We start from the raw sequence: 24,364 nt of genomic DNA on the forward strand, positions 1-24,364 counted from the left end.
AAGTAGCTTTGTAAAAACGGCAAGAGGTGGAGAATTTAGCATACCCACTTATCCGAGGGCCAGGATGTCTTGTTAGAGAAGCACTCACTACAGTTGCTTAAATAATGATATAAAAGCTTTTCCTTTCCTTATAATAACAAACTTCCGTCTATGAATAGAGTCATTTTTGGACTAAATGCGGATTATCACTAAACCAAGGCAAAATCCTATCTGTCAGATAGTGTCTAGCTTATTAGGAAAATAACATGCATTTCACATAATGGTCATTAAAAAATTAGACATACTCAAATAGCATTTAAAACTATATCATAGTTGTAACTTCAGAGACAGAAATTTCTAAAAGGAAAGACACAACAAAAATCATTTTCTTTTCTTGATAAAAATAAAATTTGTCATTTGATTACTGCCTCTTAAGCAAAGACAAAGTAAACACTTGCAAATATTTACAGAATAAAAATGTAAATATATTACCTCCTACATCTATGAAGTGTTTTGCAGCCAAGCCAGAACGTGGAGCTACAAAACAAAAAAGGAGAAATTGACTGTCTTAAGAGGGAAGGGCAATACTTAATATAACTGACACAATTCAAGCATGTCAATCTCATCTCCTATAACATCCATATCTTAATCTTAACCTTAGCAGATGGCTCTGAATTAAAAATGTATTTATCACATTGTATTACCAAAGTAGAAAAGAACAGTTTAGAAAATGTTGACAAGGTTTAATTCAAAACCAAGTTAAACCACTCCAGCATGTCTTTAGGCAACTGAGGATCTATGGTGGTGAAGCTGTGGACTGCTGGAATGAACTGGGAGGTGAACAAGTGGGGAAAACTGTAAACAACTCTGTCCAGACGTCTGGTCACAAAGGGAGGATGGTAGCTGGCAGGGACATGGGGCAGAGGAAGAGGACTTTTATTTTAAGGTAGGAAATCAGAGCATGTTGCAGTATGGGAACAGACATACATGGGACCATGCAGGATGGGAACATCATACTGGGAAGAAGGCAGAGAGAGAGAGGCATAAACGCAACCACAGAGTAGCAGAGCTTAGCCTAGAACTTCGAACTCCTACTCATAATTCAGATGCCAAAAGACATGTTTGTATGAAACAAATGAACCAGAGTAAGAAGCTAAGTTTATACCCTATTCTTGCTGACTTGAACATCAGGCCTACCATTAATTACCCTAACTTCTAGTATTTTATTCCAGAATAACCTGTATCAGGCACTTTGTCAATAAATGCTACACCTTCCTGCCTTCACTGTTATTTCACCCCATCTCCTAACTGCCCCCCTCAAAATACACTAAAAATGCAGTCAGTGCTGGCAAAAAGAGATGAAGAGAGCGCTCATCTCATTTTTCTTTTAAAGGCTGAAGTATTAGCAGTTCTCTGACTCGTGGCTAACAAGACTCCCCCAGGGATCACAGTTCCATTTGCTCCTTTATGTTTACTCTGAAGTTAGTCAGCAAGTAATTATGCTCTTGAAAAGAAGTTTTAAACTCTTTCTATAGTGACAACTGACTCGGGGCAGAAAAGTCAAACCTGTTGACTTGACCTGCATTTTGTCCTCTCTCCTCCCACTGTGAGGCATTTCCCTCTAGTGCACTGAAGTGCATCCCTTACCTAGCACACCCCATGAGAGGATACCCAAAGGGGGAAAGGCTAAGGGGCCTGATGTTTTCAGGGGTTAGAAACTTTACTCTCATAAGATGCCATGTGCCATTATCCTGAACCTGCCTCTTTTTTCTTATAAAACAAATACCACCTTCACAAAGAAATCTGACTTCATATGCAATCTGATCCTTGAAGGGGGAGTTGGTATAAGACTGGAAAAAGCACCAGTTAAAAATCACCTATACTTTCAGTTTTTCTCACAGTGAGTAGTTGTGAAAACAACCTCCTGGGCCAATGTGAGTGTCCTAAAAGCTTAAGTAAGGAATTGAAAGAAAAAAAAAAAGCAAAGCGATAGAGGCAAAAGTAGATACGTAAAGGAAAGTTTTCAAATGACTGCAGTTGCCATCACAGGTGGCACGTCTTTATTTTAGGACACAGGCCGAGCAATATCCCTTCCCTCATTTATACCCCAAATGAAACTAAGATGAAAGAACATATCACAAAGGAAGAGCCTGACAAAGAGTTACCTGTGTCTCATATCACTTACCTACTCTCCCATAGCACCCAGATGGAAGAGCTATCTGAATGTCTGTTTTCACAAGGGCTTTCTCCATAGGTGGTACTGTGTAATCATAGGCACTAGGAAAATAATCAAAGATAACTGGTATTTAGATATAGTAATTCTCTGTGCATTTTTTGGTGAAAGAGATGACATGTAAATGTATTCTCCCCTGAACAAAATTTTGTTGGCAAATTGAGGTAATTATTTAGCAGGAGGGGGCTGAAAGGCAGACTTTAAAAGGTATATGCTTCACTAACATGGTATGAAAAGAGGAAAATAAAGAACCAAGAAAGAAGGGTAGATAATAGCAAATAATAGCTAACATTTATTAAGCCCTTACTGTGTGCCAGGCACAGTTCTAATTGCTTTGTATAACTCATTTTATTCTCACAACAATCCTCTAATCGTTAGGGAAAACATGTAGAAGGAAAGGAGAAAATAGATGGCCAACATAAATGGTGGGGGGGGGGGGCATTGGTTCAGCTGTGTTGCATCTGTTCTGGTCTTGGTAGTTTACCAAGCTTACCAAGCGGTGGCCATGAACTTCACTGGCTGACGGAGAGAGCTGACCACTGTGAACAGGCCCTGGAGATGGACACTACTGAGGAACTGATTCTCTAAGGTCCACCCACCAAATACTGCTACTTTGTTACTACTGTAGCCCTCTCCTTGATAGAAATTTAAGAGATTTTACAATAAGCAGAACTGGAAGTTACTTTTGAGCCCTTAATTAAGACTGGTAAAGTGGTGCTATATTTTTACTTCTTTCATTGGAATTTCCTCTCTTGAAATAGTTAAAACTCTAATTTATCGAAGAGATATTTCCATGTCTATTTCAGTATACAGAAAGTCACCTGTGTTAGGAGGATGCTTACAAAGTATCTTAAATCGAAGTCTCTCCTAAGACTCACAACAGCGTCCAGATATGGTGTAGTCAATGTATATCACTCTACTTTTATTCATGAAAATAAAGGGCTACAGCTTCAGCCACAACAGTCGATACCTCACTTTTCTTTTTCCTTCTTTTCTCCCACTATCATCACATACTCCTTTCTTCCCTTCTGTGGTACTTATGACTTAGACCAGTGGTTCTCACATTAGAATTATCTGGGATGCTTTAAAATAAATCCTAAGGCTTGGGATTTAGTCATGTAATCAACACCCCCTCCTCCCCAATATCACTTTTGACCTACCTTAATGGTTCTAAGAACTGGGGACAGTAGTCAAGTGGGGAAAAAAAAGCACTGAATTCAGGGTCAAAAATTCTATTATATTCAAGCCCTTGGGCAATTAATTCATCTCTTCACAAACTCCCACATCTGTAAAAAGTACCACTCATCTACTTCAGGATTGTTGTTGAGTATTAAATACATTAGCACATGTGCCAGTTTTTAGTACAGTTAAAAAGTGCTGTACAAGAGAGAAGATGGTAGTATTACTAACATCCCTGCTTTTCATATTTGGACCCTTTTGGAAATTTCCAGTCCTTGGAGTGAACCTAAATGTGGACATATAGAGAAATGTTACTAACCCTTAAAGGGTTAACCCTTAAAGGTAGAAGCAACTTTCATTAATCTTTCTTAGCTACCTTATTACCTAAGAACCTAGGCTCCTACCGTGGCTTTTCTTTCTACTGTGCACAGCATCATTCTCAGGCCACTCCTTGAAGGCCAAAGTGGGCCTTCTTCATCTCTACTCTCCACTTTGAAAGGGTGCAATAAATGTTGCAAAATAAATAACACCTGGGCGGACATTCACTGGTATTTACCACTCCACACTCTGCCCAAATCCGTATTTAATTTATGCTAAAGAGGAAAGCTAAAATTTTCAACATTAAAAAAAGGCAGAAACCCTATATAATGCAAAAAGCGTTTGTTTCTGTACTTTTAAGCGTCTGTTTCAAGTTTTGGCAGCAGCGGGCTGGAATGTAAGCTAAGCTGAGAGCGCTATACTTCGGAAACTGGGACTTCTCCGCGAGAGGTAAGGATGACGGGACAGAAGGCGGCCCTCTCAGCCTCTTCGCCCGGGCCGGCCTTCCTCGGGGACGCGGGCGGACAGGGTGCCCACTCACCTGTATAGGTCATAGCCCGCGGCGCGCTCGGACCCCTTGGTCGGAGCGGTGGCGTGCTCCGAAAGCCGGACAAAGCGGAGCCGCATGCCGCCCTTCTCCGCAGGCCGGGCCCGTTTGCTGGGGGAGATGACTTGTGCCTCTTGAGAGCAGGGCATGGCAGGGCAGAACGTGAGCACAAAGGATCAGGCGGAACAAGAGACAGCAGGATGAGCGCAGCGCACCAGTTCTAAACTTCCCGCCGAAAACTCCCCGCCCCGCCCCCCTTACCCCTCCGGACGAGCCCACGGTTCTGGCTGAGAGGGGAGATGGGTCTCAAATTTGGGGCTGGAAATCCTCCTCGGAAAAGATCTGGGAACAGAAAGTACTGAGCCTTTTCAAGCTTTCCAAACTCAATGCATGGATCCAAAGTTAGTGGCAGCTTCTCTGGCCTTGCCCTCACCCCAAAATAGAAAACCACTTCCCTTCCCCATGAGGGGACGCGAATGAACTCGCTCCCGCGCCGCTGGGGCTGCGGTCCCTCCCACTCCCCCCCAACGCCCAAAGCCCAAGGGCTTCCTCGGGCCCTGCCTGTTGGCCCGCCCCATCTGCGGCCAGGGGACGGGCGCGGGGTCAGCCGGCCGGCACCCAGCCTCCCCACGCCGTGTCCTTCCAGCCTGGGCCCCGACATTACTGGCGCTGCGGCAACCTCGGCTAAGACTGCGGGCGCTGGTCAGCGGCCGGAGCGCCGGGAGCTACACGTCCCCCCCGCGGGGTGGGATCGAGGGACGAACCTGGCCTGGAGGGCCCTGCGGCCTCCGTTCTCGGTCTTGCCTGGCGCGCGCCGTTAAACACAGAGCGGAGCAAAGACGGAAGGAAATGGTAGCTGAGCACTGGGCGAGGGCAGAGGTAAGTCATTTGCCCGGGTTTGGGCGCAGGTTGGTGCCGCTACTGCAGGCGCGCGCCAAGTCTGCACCGAAAGACGCGTCCCAGTTAAATGACCTCGGAAGCAGTAACCGCCGCCGTTTGACGAGGGGCGCACGGAGGCGGCGCATCAACAGCCCTCGGGCGGGCGTAGGCCCGGGTCCTCCCGGAAAGCTGTGCACTCGGCGTCCTGAATCTCGCTGCTGCCTGCGGCTGCCTCTGCCTCCCTCTGTCGACTCTCACCTTTCATCTGGCGCTGGTTTTCCGAGGTCCGGGCCCAGCGCTCTGTCGATTTACCTGGGGCGGTGCAGCTCGCGGCCATGACTCGCTGGCTTCTAATCTCAGGGGCCCCCAAAGCGACGGAACCGCATCACGATGCCCGTGACGGTCACCGCTCAGTGCTGCGCCCTAGGCGGTGGGCAAGGCAGCGAGTTCGATTTCCTTCCAACACTGAAGAGTGCAAGCTGGAGTGTTGTGGAGTGTTGTTTATTCTCAAAGGGGGCGGGGGACACAGTCTTGAGGATAAACCACAGGGACATCTCGGTTGAAATCCTAGCACTCTTTCGGATGACCCCACAAGCGTACAGAGGAGGACCCCTGTAACTGATTCGAACAAAGGTTCCGGGCCACACTGGTATAATTTACAGTGGGGATGAGTAAATAACTTTTCAGGTAATTATAAATTGATTTTTCTAGGATACGACTATCTCCACTTACCTCTGGAACTGACGCTAAAATCTCAAAACTAAATTGTAATGCATTTTGTCAACAGAAATACAAACTGTAGGGCAGTTTTAGGAAAATGACAAATAAAAATGTTAGGGAATTGTTGGGGAAGTTTTCAGACTTCCAGGCTGTGCCTTTCCTTACAGGCCCCACCTTTTCGGTCTCCTTTACTGGCTCTTCCTCTTAAATGCTGGAATTCCTCTGGGCGAGGAATACTCTATTTACACTCTTCACCCATGGCTTTAAATATCTGTACTCAGAGGACTCCCCAAATTTATACCTATAGCAAGGTGATCTGGGCCCTCCTCTTCAACCTTCTCTAGAGCCTTCTGGCTCACGCCTGTTGCTCCTGGCCACAGTGGCATTCTAACAGTTTCTAGACCCACCAGCCTTTCCTGCCTGGGAGTCTATACACATCCTTCCTTGATTTATGCTCCATGTGTTTCAAGTCTCGCTCATCTCTGAAAGAACTTTTCTGACAAACAACTGAAGTAGCTGCCCTTTGTTTCCCTCACCACCATTTTCTAGCACACAATCAGCTTTTTTCTATTCACACCACTTGTTACTACAATCTGTATCTCTTCTATGTATTTATTTTCTCGTTCATTGTCTATTTGCTCTAGTAGACAGAAGCTCCATGAGGGCAGGGACCAAATGTGTCTTCGTTCACCATTGTACTCCTGGGGCCTAGCTTAGTGCCTGGCTCAGAATGTGCTTGATAACTATTTGTTGTATGAATGAATGAATGATAAGAGATCTCATTGCTCTTCCATCGGGACCCTGCATATGATCTCAAAGTCTTCTGATTTTTCCGTCCATTCCTTTAATGTTTAATCAAAAGTTTGTTCCATATAATGCTTTTTCAAGGTCTACACTGAAAAACATCAATCCCTTCCTAACCCCTCCACAAACACCCTTCCTCAACTCTCACTCCTCAGGGGCAATACTTCCAACTTTTTTTGGCTCTTTCTATTGGAATCTGCCTCCCTGTTTCTAAATTATATGTTGCTATTTATTTTTTTAATGGTATAGAAATGGCCTTCTGAATTAGAGTAGTTGAGGATTAAGTCTCTTAACCCCCTCTCCACCCCATTCTGCCAATAGTTTTGTAACAATTTTTTGTGTAAGTTAGCAGTTAGTATTTACTTTATCATGACTGTTAAATATCGACTTCAGAGACGAGTAATATGATAGGAGTATTTCGTTTTTTTACACCTGTCCCCCTCAAGTTTATAACTGCCTTATTTTCCTATTTTAATTGGTGATGGTGTTTTTCATTCACCCATTGCTTGTTTTCTCCAAATGTTCCAGGGATCCTGTACCTTAAACATCTATCACATCAAATGAAACACTGAAACTTAAATCCCCGATCAGTTCAGATTTTCCCTCCCTCACTCCTCTATTCTTTTGCTCTGGTCTGTGCAAGTGACCCTCTAGTCCTGCTGAATAACTGTTATCCTGGGACTTCCCTTTGCCCCTATCTTATGTTGGAGCCCTGGTTTTATGGATCTAGTATCTTCCTTTTAGTTTACTTCCTCATTTTGCTGAAGTACTTTCTCTAGTAATTTCCTAAGGAAGTTTGCATTAAAGATAGTTTGAGTCCTTGCATATCCTAAAATGTAGTGACTGTAATGACTCCTTTACCCAGACCCACGAATGAAGTGAGCGTCATTCGTGAAACTTCTTAGAACCAGTAGTGAGATCTGCCTTATCTTTTATAACACTTACCATATCATTCATTAGCTATATACTCCCCTTGTGTAATCATCTCAACTACATGCATTTATCTTTCACATTAGTAAAAGTCATAAACTTTTATGAATGCTTTGAAGCACCTACTTCAGTATTTTACACTGGAAATGTTTTGTTTGGCTCCTTATAATAGCTAACACCAAGAAAGTATTAAGCTATTTCTTCTATTAATGTGGAGACTGAAAATTATATTGTTGTCACTTTTCATCTGAGTTTATTTTAGATTGAAAAGAGAAAAGGGAATAATCCAGCTGGAAAAGAGTAACAGGTTAGGGGTCTGAACCACTAAGCGTTTAAAGAATATTCCTTATGACACTGAAATATAATTTTATATGAAAATACACCTTAAATTCAAGATACTACAGTAAAGAAGAACCAGACATGTTTATTTCGTGCTGTATATTGATCAGAATATAATTATCCTATCAGTCATGCTGATAATTTAATTACTTAAATCTTGTGCCAGAGTGAACCTACTGAGAATGCAAGTCTGTACTTTCAAGCAAAGTTGTCCTTCCTATCTTTGCCATTTTAGGGATTTTTCTCTCTTTTTTTTGGGGGGGGGGGATTTTTCTCTTTTTAACAAGAACATACATGGTGATTACTTTATAGTCCAGGTATATTCTAAGTGCTTTATAAATATTAACTCATTTAATCACAACAAACAGAGAAAACAAGTGCTATTACTATCCCCATCATACAGATGGGGAAACCAAAGCACAGAGAGGTCATATAATTTGCCTAAGACCACACAGCTCACAACCAGAAAGAGATGGAGCCAAGAGTCAACTTCAGGTAGTCTGGCTTCAGAGTCCTTGCACTTAGCCACTCTCTGGGTTTATATATGCCTAATGAGACTATGACAACTCTTCTTAATACTGAACCTGGCCCTTGTTCTCCAGGTCTGGGAAAGATGTGTGTAGAAAATTAACCAGACATTCTTCGTTTCACAGTTGACCGTGGCCTCCTTATTCAAACATCTCTTCACTGGGACATACTCTGGTTTTCCTCCCACATCACCTGTCTCTTCTCAGTCTCTTTTCTGTCTCCTCTTCTCTTTTCAACCTTTTCTCTTGCTCAAAATAAAAAGCCTTAGAATCTTGCTTCCTCCCCTTTTCTCCCAGATCTTCCCTTATCTAAAAATAGTCTTCTTCTAAGCACCACCTAATGCTTTACCCTATTTGATTTTTCTTCATAGCACAATACTACATGAAATTATGTACATATTTATTCATTTCACTTGTATGTTTCTTCCACTAGCATGTAAACTCCATACTGGATTTAAATCTATCCTAATTTGGGCTCCTATCATATGTTCTCTGTTTGTTTTTACCCCTTGTGCCTTTTAAATTTTATTATTTTATTTAAATTAATTTAATTATTTTATTGTTTCACTTTTCCCTCTATTAATTTAGAAGTTTTACTCTGTGATTCTGTTGTTTCAGATAAATTAAAACACACATGCTTAATTCATGAGTTTCAAAGATCTAAAACAAAATTATTATCTTTCTTCTGGATAACATAAGGACCTTAGAATGCTTTGACTCCATTAATTTTTCTTTTGGCATATATACTATTATTGTCTGGTATTTTAAACATTTCTTTTGTTATTTCTGACATATACATTTTAAAATAATAACTACAATTATGACTTATAACATTATACCAGAACATATAAGATTTTTAGAAATTTCATGTAATGTCTGAAACATTTATATTAACGTATTTCCATACAAATAACCCAAAGAAAATTTAGTACTACTTGTTTTTTTTTTTGTTTGTTTGTTTTATACTGCAGGTTCTTATTAGTTATCAATTTTACACACATCAGTGTATACATGTCAATCCCAGTTGCCCAGTGCAGCACACCACCATCCCCACCCCACCGCGGTTTTCCCCCTTGGTGTCCATACGTTTGTTCTCTACATCTGTGTCTCAGCTTCTGCTCTGCAAACTGGTTCATCTGTACCATTTTTCTAGGTTCCACATACATGCGTTAATATACGATATTTGTTTTTCTCTTTCTGACTTACTTCACTCTGTATGACAGTCTGTAGATCCATCCACGTCTCAACAAATGACTCAATTTCGTTCCTTTTTTATGGCTGAGTAATATTCCATTGTATATATGTACCTCAACTTCTTTATCCATTCGTCTGTTGATGGGCATTTAGGTTGCTTCCATGACCTGGCTATTGTCAATACTGCTGCAGTGAACATTGGGGTGCATGTGTCTTTTTGAATTATGGTTTTCTCTGGGTGTATGCCCAGTAGTGGGATTGCTGGATCATATGGTAATTCTATTTTTAGATTTTTAAGGAACCTCCATACTGTTCTCCATAGTGGCTGTATCAATTTACATTCCCACCAACAGTGCAAGAGGGTTCCCTTTTCTCCACACCCTCTCCAGCATTTGTTGTTTGTAGATTTTCTGATGATGCCCATTCTAACTGGTGTGAGGTGATACCTCATTGTAGTTTTGATTTGCATTTCTCTAATAATTAGTGATGTTGAGCAGCTTTTCATGTGCTTCTTGGCCATCTGTTTGTCTTCTTTGGAGAAATGTCTATTTAGTCTTCTGCCCATTTTTGGATTGGGTTGTTTGTTTCTTTAATATTGAGCTGCATGAGCTGTTTATATATTTTGGAGATTAATCCTTTGTCCGTTGATTCATTTGCAAATATTTTCTCCCATTCTGAGGGTTGTCTTTTTGTCTTGTTTATGGTTTCCTTTGCTGTGCAAAAGCTTTGAAGTTTCATTAGGTCCCATTTGTTTATTTTTGTTTTTATTTCCATTACTCTAGAAAGTGGATCAAAAGATCTTGCTGTGAATTATGTCAAAGAGTGTTCTTCCTATGTTTTCCTCTCAGAGTTTTATAGTGTCTGGTCTTACATTTAGGTCTCGAATACATTTTGAGTTTATTTTTGTGTAAGGTGTTAGGGAGTGTTCTAATTTCATTCTTTTACATGTAGCTGTCCAGTTTTCCGAGCACCACTTATTGAAGAGACTGTCTTTTCTCCATTGTATATCTTTGCCTCCTTTGTCATAGATTAGTTGACCATAGGTGTGTGTGTTTCTCTCTGGGCTTTCTATCTTGTTCCATTGAGCTCTGTTTCTGTTTTGTTCCAGTACCATATTGTCTTGATTACTGTAGCTTTGTAGTATAGTCTGAAGTCAGGGAGTCTGATTCCTCCAACTCCATTTTCTTCACTCAAGACGGCTTTGGCTATCCGGGGTCTTTTGTGTCTCCATACAAGTTTTAAGATGATTTGTTCTAGTTCTGTAAAAAATGCCATTGGTAACTTGATAGGGATTGCATTGAATCTGTAGGTTGCTTTGGGTAGTATAGTCATTTTCACAATATTGATTCTTCCAATCCAAGAACATGGTATATCTCTCCATCTGTTGTTATCATCTTTAATTTCTTTCATCAGTGTCTTACAGTTTTCTGCATACAGGTCTTTTGTCTTCTTAGGTAGGTTTATTCCTAGGTGTTTTATTCTTTTTGTTGCAATGGTAAATGGGAGTGTTTCCGTAATTTCTCTTTCAGATTTTTCATCGTTACTGTATAGGAATGCAAGAGATTTCTGTGCATTAATTTTGTATCCTGCAAATTTACCAAATTCATTGATTAGCTCTAGTAATTTTTTGGTGGCATTTTTAGGATTCTCTATGTATAGTATCATGTCATCTGCAAACAGTGACAGTTTTACTTCTTCTTTTCTAATTTGTATTCCTTTTATTTCTTTTTCTTCTCTGATTGCCATGGCTAGGACTTCCAAAACTATGTTGAATAATAGTGGTGAGAGTGGACATCCTTGTCTCGTTCCTGATCTTAGAGGAAATGGTTTCAGTTTTTCACCATTGAGAATGATGTTTGCTGTGGGTTTGTCATATATGGCCTTTATTATGTTGAGGTAGGTTCCCTCTATGCCCACTTTCTGGAAACTTTTTATCATAAATGGGTGTTGAATTTTGTCAAAAGCTTTTTCTGCATCTATTGAGATGATCATATGGTTTTATTTTTCTATTTGTATATATGGTGTATCACACTGATTGATTTACATATATTGAAGAATCCTTGCATCCCTGGGATAAATTCCACTTGATCGTGGTGTATGATCCTTTTAATGTGTTGTTGGATTCTGTTTGCTAGTATTTTGTTGAGAATTTTTGCATCTATATTCATCAGTGATATAGGTCTGTAATTTTCTTTTTTTGTAGTATCTTTGTCTGGTTTCGGTATCAGGGTGATGGTGGCCTCATAGAATGAGTTTGGGAGTGTTCCTTCCTCTGCAATTTTTTGGAAGAGTTTGAGAAGAATGGATGTTAGCTCTTCTCTAAAATGTTTGATATAATTCACCTGTCAAGCCATCTGGTCCTCAACTTTTGTTTCTTGGAAGACTTTTAATCACAGTTTCAATTTCATTACTTGTGATTGGTCTGTTCATATTTTCTGTTTCTCTCTGGTTCAGTCTTGGAAGGTTATACTTTTCTAAGAATTTGTCCATTTCTTCCAGGTTGTCCTTTTTATTGGCATAGAGTTACTTGTAGTAGTCTCTTAGGATGCTTTGTATTTCTGCGGTGTCTGTTGTAACTTCTCCTTTTTCATTTCTAATTTTATTGATTTGAGTCCTCTTCCTCTTTTTCTTGATGAGTCTGGCTAATGGTTTATCAATTTTGTTTATCTCCTTAAAGAACCAGCTTTTAGTTTTATTGATCTTTGCTACTGTTTTGTTTCTATTTCATTTATTTCTGCTCTTATCTTTATGATTTCTTTCCTTCTGCTAACTTTTGGGTTTGTTTGTTCTTCTTTCTCTAGTTCCTTTAGGTGTATCCTTTAGGTGTAGATTGTTTACTTGAGATTTTTCTTGTTTCTTAAGGTGGGCTTGTGTGTATAGCTATAAACTTCCCTCTTAGAACTGCTTTTGCTGCATCCCATAGGTTTTGGGTCGTCGTGTTTTCATTGTAATTTGTCTCTAGGTATGTTTTGATTTCCTTTTGATTTCTTCACTGATCTCTTGGTTATTTAGTAATGTATTGTTTAGCCTCCATGTGTTTGTGTTTTTTACGGTTTTTTTCCTGTAATTCATTTCTAATCTCATAGCTTTGTGGTCAGAAAAGATGCCTGATATGACTTCAGTTTTCTTAAACTTACTGAGGCTTGATTTGTGATCTATCCTGATAGATCCAAGATGTGATCTATCCTGGAGAATGTTCTGTGCGCACTTGAGAAGAAAGTGTAATCTGCTGGTTTTGGATGGAATATCCTATAAATATCAATTAAATTTATCTGGTCTTTTGTGTCATTTAAAGCTTCTCTTTCCTTATTTATTTTCATTTTGCATGATCTGTCCATTGGTGTAAGTGAGGTGTTAAAGTCCCCACTATTATTGTGTTACTGTTGATTTCTTCTTTTATAGCTGTTAGCAGTTGCCTTATATATTGAGGTGCTCCTCTGTTGGGTGCATATATATTTATAATTGTTATATCTTCTTCTTGGATTGATCCCTTGATCATTATGTAGTGTCCTTCCTTGTCTCTCGTAACATCCTTTATTTTAAAGTCTATTTTATCTGATATGAGTATAGCTACTCCAGCTTTGTTTTGATTTCCATTTGCATGGAATATCTTTTTCCATCCCCTCACTCTCAGTCTGTATGTGTCCCTAGGTCTGAAGTGGGTCTCTTGTAGACAGCATGTATATGGGTCTGGTTTTGTATCCATTCAGCAAGCCTGTGTCTTTTGGTTGGAGCATTTAATCCATTCACATTTAAGGTAATTATTGATATGTATGTTCCTATGACCATTTTCTTAATTGTTTTGGGTTTGTTTTTGTAGGTCCTCTTTCTTTTGTGTTTCCCATTTAGAGAAGTTCCTTTAGCATTTGTTGTAGAGCTGGTTTGGTGGTGCTGAATTCTCTTAGCTTATGCTTGTCTGTAAAGCTTTTGATTTCTCCATCGAATCTGAATGAGCTCCTTGCCAGGTAGAGTAATCTTGGTTGTAGGTTCTTCCCTTTCATCACTTTTAGGTATATCATGCTTCTCCCTTCTGGCTTGTAGTTTCTGCTGAGAAATCAGCTGTTAACCTTATGGGAGTTCTCTTGTATGTTATTTGTTGTTTTTCCCTTGCTGCTTTCAATAATTTTTCTTTGTGTTTAATTTTTGCCAGTTTGATTATTATGTGTCTTTGTGTGTTTCTCCTTGGGTTTATCCTGTATGGGACTCTCTGTGCTTCCTGGACTTGGGTGGCTATTTCCTTTCCCATGTTAGGGAAGTTTTCAACTATAATCTCTTCAAATATTTTCTCTGGTCCTTTCTCTCTCTCTTCTCCTTCTGGGACCCCTATAATATGAATGTTGTTGCATTTAATGTTGTCCCAGAGGTCTCTTAGGCTGTCTTCATTTCTTTTCATTCTTTTGTCTTTAGTCTGTTCCGCAGCAGTGCATTTCACCATTCTGTCTTCCAGGTCACTTATCAGTTCTTCTGCCTCAGTTATTCTGCTATTGATTCCTTGTTTTGTAGTTTTCATTTCAGGTATTGTATTGTTCATCTCTGTTTGTTCTTTAATTCTTCTAGGTCTTTGTTAAACATTTCTTGCATCTTCTCGATCTCTGCCTCCATTCTTTTTCCGAGGTCCTGGATCATCTTCACTATCATTATTCTGAATTCTTTTTCTGGAAGGTTGCCTATCTCCACTTCATGTAGTTGTTTATCTGGGGTTTTATCTTTTCCTTCATATAGTGTATAGCCCTCTGTCCTTTCATCGTGTCTATCTTTCTATGAATGTGGTTTTTGTTCCACAGGCTGCAGGATTGTAGTTCTTGCTTCTGCTGTCTGCCCTCTGGTGGATGAGGCTATCTAAGAGGCTTGATGGGTGGGACTGGTGGTGGGTAGAGCTGACTGTTACTCTGGTGGGCGGAGCTCAGTAAAAGTTTAATCCACTAGACTGTTGATGGGTGGGGCTGGGTTCCTTCCCTGTTGGTTGTTTGGCCTGAGGCAACCCAACACTGAAGCCTACCTGGGCTCTTTGGTGGGGCTAATGACAGAGTCTGGGAGGGCTCGTGCCAAGGAGTACTTCCCAGAACTTCTGCTGCCAGTGTCCTTGTCCCCACCGTGAAACAGAGCCACCCCCCGCCTCTGCAGGAGACCCTCCAACACTAGCAGGTAGGTCTGGTTCAGTCTCCCCTGGGGTCACTGCTCATTCCTCTGGGTCCCGATGCGCACACTACTTTGTGTGTTCCCTCCAAGAGTGGAGTCTCTGTTTCCTCCAGTGCTGTCGAAGTCCTGCAATCAATTCCCACTAGGCTTCAAAGTCTGACTCTCTAGGAATTCCTCCTCCTGTTGCTGGACCCGCAGGTTGGGAAGCCTGATGTGGGGCTCAGAAACTTCACTCCAGTGGGTGGACTTCTGTTGTATAAGTGTTCGCCAGTCTGTGAGTCACCCACCCAGCAGTCATGGGATTTGATTTTGCTGTGATTGCGCCCCTCCTACCATCTCATTGTGGCTTCTCCTTTGTCTTTGGATGTGGGGTATCTTTTTTGGTGAGTTCCAGTGTCTTCCTGTCGATGATTGTCCAGCAGCTAGTTGTGATTCTGGTGTTCTTGCAAGAGGGAGTGAGAGCACTTCCTTCTACTCTGCCATCTTGGTTCCTCCTCCTGGTATTTTAAACATATCTTTTCTTGAATCCCAATAAGCATTATTATTACTAATTTTTTCAGTCATTTAAAAAAATGTTTGCCCAGACTTTTATCATTTTCTTTGTTTTTCTTTCTGCACCTCAAACCTCCATCTCAGATTAGTGTCCTTTTGCTCAGACTTCCTATGGAGAGGTTCTTCAGTAGGTGAACTTTCTCAGTTTTTGTCAGTTTAAACTAGGGGTCCCCAACCCCCAGGCCACAGACTGTTATCTGTCTGTGGCCTGTTAGGAACTGGGCCGCAGAGCAGGAGGTGAGCGGTGGGCGAGTGAGCGAAGCTTCATCTGTATTTACAGCTGCTCCCCATCACTCGCATTAACGCCTGAGCTCTGCCTCCTGTCAGATCAGCGGTGGCTTTAGATTCTTAGATTCTTATAGGAGCATGAACCCTACTGTGAACTGCTCATGCGAGGGATCTAGGCTGCGCACTCCTATGAGAATCTAATGCCTGATGATCTGAGGTGGAGCTGAGGCAGTGATGCTAGGGCTGGGGAGTGGCTACAAATACAGATTAGCAGAGACGTTTGACTGCACAGAGACCATGATAAATCAATTGCTTGCAGGCTCACAGCAAAACCCTATCAGTGAGTGGCAAGTGAAAACAAACTCAGGGCTCCCACTGATTCTGCATTATAGTGAGTTGTATAATTATTTCATTATATATTACAATGTACTAAGAATACAAATAAAGTGCACAATAAATGTAATGCGCTTGAATCATCCCAAAACAATCCCTCCCCCCACCCCGGTCTGTGGAAAAATTGTCTTCCACGAACCCGGTCCCTTTTGCCAAAAAGGTTGGGGACCGCTGGTTTAAACAGAACTCTTGAACTCTTCTTCAGGGGTAGTTCATTCTTTGACAATCATTCAGGGATGGAAGCAGTGAGAATATTAATGGGAAAATATCATAATTCCCCATAACTGTACAATCCTGTAGCTGAATTTAGAACATCCCAACATGGGCACAAATAGCTCATTTATCATGCCACACTTCATGTTGGCTAGAAACATGTGCAAGCCCCAAAATGACAGAAGCCATACTTTGGGTTCTGGTTCCAAAAATTTAGAAGTTCTCCTGTGTTTCAAGCCCAGCGTTTTTTACACCAGGGAAAAGCAGCAGTTAGCCTGAAGTTGGTGAGTCATATGCCTAGCTTTTGTAAAAGGGCAGGTATAATAAAGGAGATGGGAAAGAACTAGTATATAGGCAGATCAATTTCAGTATAAGGTACATATGTGTCACTATCTAGGAGTTCATTCTTTTAAAATTGTTTGGTCCAGAATGCCATCAAGATACCTCCTGGGATGTCTTGTTCCCCCAGGAGTATCTATAGCCCAATTTTAAAACACTAAACTAGCATATGACTTGTGAAACCCACAAGAATGTTCCTACAAGGCTCTTGGGAAGAACACAGAGATCAGATAAATATATGTAGCCTTTCAATTTCATAAAATCAGCACATGGATCTTAACCATATAAGTAGCTCAGAAGGTTGACACTAAGGTGAGCAGCTGTTAAAAAACAAGGAACTAGCCGATAGTCAACAAAACAGGTATTTATTGCTACAAAACTACTTTCGACTAACTCACAAATTACAGCCAGAAAAGTTCAAGGGGATCAGAATAATTAACATACAAACTCCAGAACTATAGTTCTCACTATGCACTGAGTACCCAATCTCTTAACATAATCATGAAAAGCTGCCTCTGAATTATGCCATTCTGTATAGGAGTACCAGAAAGTGAAAGTTCTGTAAATAACAGCCCAGAGAAGGACTATTGTTATTTCATTTTAAAGCATCATCAACTTTTCAGGAAGAAAATAAAAGCAGATGGCTTAAGAGCAGGGTACACGTGAGAATCATCTAGAAAGACTGGTCAAATGCACATGTCCAAACCGTACTACAAACTGACTACTCTTGATCTACAGGGTGATTCTTGTTGCCCACACTTAGTTAAGGACCACCGCTTTAGGGAATTTATTTCTAGAGAATCTGCTGGGGTCAAGACTTGTTAGAAAGAATTTCTTCACATTTAACCAATATTATGAATTTTATACCAAAATCATTGTACTCAGGATCATTTTGATAGAGATTCCATTACCTTAAAAATAGAGGCAGGTCCAAGGCCTTTGTTCTTAACAATAAATTTGCAGCTATAATTTTACCAAGAATAATTGCAGACCAAGCATCATTCAGAATATCTCCTAGTTTCTTGGTTAAGCCAAAGGGAGGCCATCAAAGCAGGTCACAAAAGGTGCTCTACCAACAGTTAAATAAGACTAAAAGGCTGAAATTTACTATAGAACGTGAAGTGAAAGTTTGAGCAATAAGAAATGATACATTTGACAATTTTAATTGCAAGACTAGGAAAAGAGGAAAGGGTTAGGGGAAGGAGGATTATATGGATTAAACTGGAAAGTTGTCTGAGAACTAAGTCAGCTCTATACTTCTACTGTCTTTCTTGGCTCACATGATCTCTTTCAAATCATGTCTCCCTCTTTCACCTTCGAAGAGCATTTGATTGGACTGGAAAATTAGCTATATAATATATTGTCATGTAACCATCCCTACTGACTAGCCCCCGGTTCAAGATTAGTTGCATTGTCCACTCTAGCCAGAGTAGTAGAAATGGTTTCACCCCAGCACACTGACTGATTTTATCAGTAGGGCTGTGTAACTGGTAAACGCTGCAAGACTTTATAAACCAACCAGTGTATTCCTATTGTTCAACATGTTTGGTGATGAAGCCCCTGGAAAATCCTGTTGACCGGTCTCTCCAAGGACTCTTTTCAGGGCATTTTCAGCAGTATTCATTAACCTTCCACTTTGAACTTTGGCAGGTCCAGAAGAGGCACTTCAGACCTTCTGATATTTACAGGAGCTTAGTTTGAAAACATTGCCATTTGTAGGCTCTTGAACAGGGAAGTCGAATGAGTAGTGTGATAGTGGACAAGAGTTCGGTGAGTAACAGTTTCTAAGATGACCTAGAGACTTGAGAGCCTGGAGAAATTAAAAATTTTCTATTGTGCTAATCCAAGCTTGAGGTGAGGGAGACTGTATCAGTTTTTACATTGCTGCTGTAACAAATGACCACAGCAAATAACCTTAGTAGCTTAAACAATACAAATTTATTATCTTCAGTTCTTTAGGTCAGAAGTCTGTCATGGGTCTCACAGGGCTAAAATCAAGGTGTTGGCAAGGCTGCAATCCTTTCTAGAAGCTCTAAGAGGGAACCCATTTCCTTGCCTTTTCTAGCTTCCAGAAGCTGACCACATTCCCTGCCTTGTGACCACCATCCTCTGTCTTCAGAAACAGCAACAGCAGATTGAGTCCTTATGCTGCCATCTTTCTGGTTCTCTGATCATAGCTGGGAAAGTTTCTCCACTTTTAAGGAATCATGTTATTAGATTTGGCCCACCCAGATAATCCAGGTTGATCCCTCTATCTCAAGGTCAGTAATCTTACTGACATCTGCAAAGTCCCTTTTGCCATATAAAGTAACATAATCACATTTTCCAGGGATCAAAGTGTAGATATCTTTGGGTGCCATTACTATGTGTACCATAAAACACCTAGAACAGATATTTTAGGCAATCAATAGGCCTTCTCTTTTAGCTGGGTTGATGGCCCATAGTCAATTTGGTATGGAAATGGGGTAGAAGAGGTAAAAGAAGATATTGAGATCAAGCCTAGTCATTCGGGTAATTTCACCCCTTTCAACCATTCTAAGATGGGTGAAAGTCTGTCTGCCTACTGCCTCTAAGAGGAACAGCCTGCCTCTAAGAGGGTTCTCGCGAAAGCACAGTGTCTAGGGGAAGCTTCCAGATTTGTAACCAATAAGCCTTACAAAAGCAGGCCTGGTTTTTTTCCCAAATGTTCCCAGGGATGGGCTTATTTTCTCACATTCCCTGAGAGCACTGGTGCCTCTCCTGTTGGCTCCCAGTTGCTGGAAACCATCTGCCTTCTTCTCCTCCTCTTCACTCACATGGGCCCCATCTCAGTCAGGCTTACTTCTTGGAGGGAGCAAATGGGACCAGGGAGCAGGATGTGGAGAAAGACTGTGGAAGCAGAAGTCAGTGTTGGGGCGGGGCCACATGGAACTGGTATGCTAGTGGAGACCCGCTGGGTAGTTGATCTGGGTGCAGGCAAATATGTGGCAGTCATTCTGAGCAGCATGTGAGCACCAGAGCCTTTCTGTACCACTGGGAGTGGCTCCAGGAAAAAGGATGCCTAGCTAAGACACTACCTCTGAGAGCTTTGATATCTTTATTTCTCAGTCTCATTGGTTGCGCCTGATTTCCTCCATGACATTAAACAACTGTTGTATGATTTTTCTGTTGGTAGCACACAATTTTTCCAAATTAAAAGAAAAAAAAAGACAGGAACAAAAAGGTTATGCTTTTCATTCTGTGTCTGTGTAAACAAACCCAGTAATTACCGTAACTCAAATTGCTGCTGAAGCTCTCCATATTTTAATGTGCACACTGTCGCTCTTGCTACTAAATCTCTGCCTATATCCTGGGAAGTTAATCCTGAATTAGGAAACAGAAAAACTGATTAAAATAACATTGGGCCAAGTCCATGATTTTTATATTCATAAGATTCAAAATTTCTGTGAGGAAATGTGCAATGCAAATTGAATTATCTTCCAGAGTAATAAAAAAAAAAGAAGGAAACCAAAACAATGGTAAGATATGGGTACCCATGCAGAGAGATGTGTGAATTAGGCTTTCTGTGGTTTGGTTTGATGGTGATTCAATATTCCACTCCTCTGAAACAACCTTGACTTACCAGGCTGCATAAACTCAATTCTCTTCAGTATAAAGTGAATATTCTCCAGTTTTCAAGTAGCAACATTTCCTTAAGTTCTACACTTTTATCAAAAGAGGTTTTTCACTGAACTTTGAAGATAACATTATTAGTCCTTGCAAGTGTTCTAATCACGGTCTTTCTTGATTGCCTTTAGGACAAAAGAGCAGTTGTAAACGTTCAAAGAAAAATCAGGAAGGTGAAAGCCATTGTTTTTGTGCCTATTGGCATGGGGTAGGTGAAACTGAGTATTAAGGAAACAGTGTAGAAAATTCAGGTCTCCACATTTTCTTTTAACAAATTGGGCTAATTTAAACTCTCTACCACCTATCTTTCTTTTTTCCTTCCTTCCAAAGGGACTCTTGTCCCTTTCTACCCTGTTTCCTGCCTGGGAAGGCTGACCTGTAGGGACTTAACCAATGAGCTCTCTTGCTCTCTGGCTTGCGTTTGGGTTTGGCAATAGAGAGCCCCAGCAAGAGGTCAGAGGGAGAGGGGAGGGTAAGGTCAGAGTTCCCTCCGGATGGCTGTGTCTCTCCGCTGAAGACCACAGCTCTTGTCACGGTTGCCCTTTCTTCCAGGCTCTGGAAACTGCTTTCTCCCCCTTTCCCTTCAGGCTTGGCACTGTTTGTTATAAGCTTCAGGGTACTGTACTCTCCTTTGTTGTTTTGGTTTCCCATATCTTGCCAAACCTTTATAAATACCCTCTTTAGTAAACACTCCTCAAATTATTCTAATTTGACTGAGCTCTGTTTCATATTTCAACCCTTACAGAGACAGAATCTGCCTCATCCAGCCCTGTATCTAAATTCTTCCCACATCCTGGGGCCACCATCATTTCTTACCAGGACGACTAACTGACCTTTCTACTTCTACTCTTTATGGCTCGAAATCTTCTAAAAGTTTCTCATCACAAATATAATAAAGTCCAAATTCCCTACCATGGCCCAGGGCCCTGTCAGACTGTTAACATTCAACTTCATCTTGAGTCACACTCATCTCCCAGGTTCTAGGACCCACCAACTTCTCTTTTGCCTGAGGACCTTTGTCCATGTTGGTCACTCTGCCTGGAGTGTTCGGCTCCCCAGTTCGTCGTATGGTTAGCACTGTTAAAGACAAAAACGTGCGTAAGTGAGGAGATGGATTTTATTCAGGCTATTGCAATAGGGAAACACCTCAGATCTGAAGATTAGAGTACGTATTAAGTTTCCTGTGGTTGCTGTAACAAATCATTGCAAATTAGCGGCTTTAAACAATAGAAAGTTATCCTATTATTGTTGTGTGGGCCAGAAATCCAAAATGAATCTTACGTGGCTAAAATCGAGGTGTTGGCAGGGCCGTGCTGCCTCTGGAGGGTCCAGGGGAGAATATGTTCCCTTTCTTTTTCCCACATCTAGAGCTGAATTCCTTGTCTCCTGGTCCCTTCCCCTATCTTCAAAACCAGTGATGGAGCATCTTTTCTCTGACTCCGCTTCTCTCTGCTTCCATCACATGGCTGTCTTCTCTTTTACCTGTGGTCGAGTCTCCTGCTCCCCTCTTACAAGGATACTTGTGATTCTGTTTAGGGTCCAACCAGGTAATCCAGGATAATTGTCCCGACTCAAGCTCATTAATCAGATCTGCAAAAGCTCTTTTTCCGCATAAGATTCCAGGGATTAGGACCCGGGTATCTTGGAGGGCCATTTTCCAGCCTACTACAGCGTGTCTCAGCAGAGGGGGTTTGCCTTAGATTTTTATGGGGAGGAGTAGACAAGTTACAGGTGGGGTTATTCATAGTTGGGATTGTTTTTTCAATCAGAGGAAGTTTCAGTGGAACAGGAAATGCTTAGCTGGGTTCAGGGGAACAAACAATTCTAATCTTGGCTAATTATTCATGAGACAAGGAAGAAAGAGGGTCTCTGTCTGACCAGGTCAACAGATTCAGGCAAAAGAGGAATGGTCTGGGTCTAACCTTGTCGCCAGTAAAAATGGGAGCCATCTACAAATCTTGGAGTCATGAGAAAGGGTGGACAGCAAGTCTACCTAAGCCATGTGGGGAATGGTGGTTCATTGCAGTCACTCATCTTCTAGAACACAAAGGGGTGGGGGATTTGGGGAAAAAAAGACTGGGGAGATTTCTTAACCATCACTGTTTTCTGGGAGCATAGAAGTCAGGTAAAGTTCAACACTGTCATCACTCTCTCATCCTGAAACATATTTTCATAGATGCCCTCCCTGAACACCCTATGTAAGTACTGCCCTCCGCATTATTCTGTGTCGTAGTTTCCTCTTTATTTCCTTCACAATATTTTTCACAATCCATAATTATTTTGTATATTTCTTTGCTTGTCTCTCTAGACCATGAACTTTTTGAGGACATGGAAAATGGTTGTCTTATCTTAAGAGCTTAGAACAATGTATCTTTATATCTTTACAGCCTGGCACATTTTTGTTGAATTGACAAAAGAAGCAATACCAGCTGGCCAATAAACTCATGATAAACTGTCTAGTAATTACCTCATTGGTAGTGAAATAAATAAGGATAAAAATAACAGTGAGGTAAACAAAAGAGAGTCAGACATCGTAGGCAGCAGGACCCACATGTTCAGAGACACACAGTGGTGTGTGTGGAATGTGGGGCATGGCTGGTGTGAGATGGGACCTGAGCCTGGCAGGCTGAGGCTCCACAGTGAGTCAAAGACCAAACCTCAAAGGAGGTGGGGCTCTATACTTTCTATTCCCCTCAGTGCCTGCATTCATTCATCCTTTCAACAAATATTTTTGAATGTGTTCAGTTTGCCAGGCACTGGTCTAGACTTTGGGGACATAACAGAGAACAGACCAGACAAAAATTAGTCTGACAGTAAATAGAAGAAGTCATTAAAATAAATAGTGCTGAATGTTAAAGAGAGAAGCAGAGCAGAAAAGTGAAATGTGGAATGTAGGCTTGCAATTTAGGGAGAGTGGCCAGGGAAGGCCTCAGTGAGAATATGCTATCTGCCAGGTGTGGGATTGGGGATGGAGGGCATGTAACCAAACTTGAAAGAAGTGATATTTGGGAGAAAGGCATTCCAGGCAGAGGCCACAGCAAGCACTCAGGTCCTGAGGTGCAAACTCACCTGTAAGAAGGCTGGTGTGGTCTAAACAGAGTGACAGAGAGGGGTGCACAGTTGTAGGAGATGCGGCCACAGAGGCAAGGGGTGAGGGTTGCAGTTGTAGGGCCTTATAAGCTTTTGTAAGGACAGTGGCTTTTCCACTGAGTGAAATGGGAAACCATTGGAATGTTTTGATAAGAGGATTGACATGCTCTATTTCATTTAACAGGATTGCTTGGGCTGCTATTCTGGAATGAGACAGAAGAGGATCAAGGCCCAATGCAGGAAGACCCTCTAGGAGGCTACTCTGTGATCCAGGTGAGAGATGATGGAAGTAGCACGTATCAGGGAGGTAGCAGTGGAAATGATGAGAAATGGTTAGATTCTGGATGTACTCTGAAGCCACTAGAATTTGCTGATGTCTCAGATGAGAAGTGAGGGAGAGAAGTCAAGGGTGACTGCAAGATTTACGGCAAGGATGGGGTTACCATTTACTGATATTTGGAAGAATACTAAAAGAGCAGCTTTGGGAAGGAAGATCAAGAGCTCAGTTTGGGACACATTAACTCCAAGGTGCACAAGTTCTATTTTAAAATAGAACTCATTTGAAAATGTTCCTGTGAACATTAGGAAATTACTTCTCTGAACTTCTCACCTTCCCGGAGAATATTTCTACCACGTCTTTGTTGGGAGAAGTACAACAGGAAAATTAGAAAATCTAAGTATATAACTGCTTTGGAAATAACAACAGAAAAGTCTATATGTGAAGTATCTCCTTTTCCTGATCTCTTGGGCACCCAAAAGAGCAGATGAATTGAATTTGGAAGTTGAAGAAAGCCACCAGCTTTGGGGAAACAGCTGCATCAGAACAGAGGCCCAGCTTTGGCTCCCAGGGCTCTGCAGCTGAGTCCACAGCTTGGCAGTTACCATGCCTTTCTCTAAAAAGCTGACTGCCTAGCTTTGGCCTCAGGCAACCCTGTGCTGAGAGATCTTCCAGGCAGAGAAAGAGAGCCCAGGCTCCTTGCTCCAGATGTCATTGCTTGTCACCTGCTCTGAAGTGATGACACTCATAACCTAGATCTTGGCCTTAACCTCTGAGTTCTCCTGCAGCCCTCATCTTGAACTGCCCAACCTGAAAATACACTCTTTAAGTCCCACACA

The 24,364-nt window shown here is 41.4% G+C and overlaps 1 protein-coding gene and 1 long non-coding RNA gene across 24 annotated transcripts in view; one reads left to right on the top strand and one right to left on the bottom strand.

Annotated features, from left to right (window-relative positions):
* The window catches only part of DUT (deoxyuridine triphosphatase), a 148,948-nt gene extending 143,392 nt beyond the window's left edge, over positions 1-5,556 (bottom strand). For 16 of the 18 annotated variants that reach the window (XR_011377243.1, XR_009562996.2, XR_009562995.2 and 13 more), the window contains exons 1-4: positions 4,518-5,386; positions 4,251-4,389; positions 2,165-2,256; positions 472-516 (exon numbers count right to left, since the gene is read on the bottom strand). Coding sequence is in view for 15 of the 18 variants with exons in the window: in XM_060294299.2 (XP_060150282.1) it covers positions 472-516; positions 2,165-2,256; positions 4,251-4,389; positions 4,518-4,917 (676 nt within the window). In the remaining 3 variants the exon portion in view is untranslated. The other 2 variants (XM_030842826.3, XM_060294296.1) reach the window with 2 other exon arrangements.
* Positions 4,526-24,364, top strand: part of LOC115845151 (uncharacterized) — a 136,156-nt gene continuing 116,317 nt past the window's right edge. For 5 of the 6 annotated variants that reach the window (XR_009562998.2, XR_009563001.2, XR_009562999.2 and 2 more), the window contains exons 1-2: positions 4,526-5,135; positions 23,433-23,521. This is a non-coding gene — a long non-coding RNA (uncharacterized lncRNA). The remainder of the gene's footprint in view (positions 5,136-23,432; positions 23,522-24,364) is intronic. The other variant, XR_009562997.2, reaches the window with a different exon arrangement.

The sequence above is a fragment of the Globicephala melas genome, chromosome 2, assembly GCF_963455315.2.
Source record: "Globicephala melas chromosome 2, mGloMel1.2, whole genome shotgun sequence".
Classification (NCBI taxonomy): Eukaryota; Metazoa; Chordata; class Mammalia; order Artiodactyla; family Delphinidae; genus Globicephala; species Globicephala melas.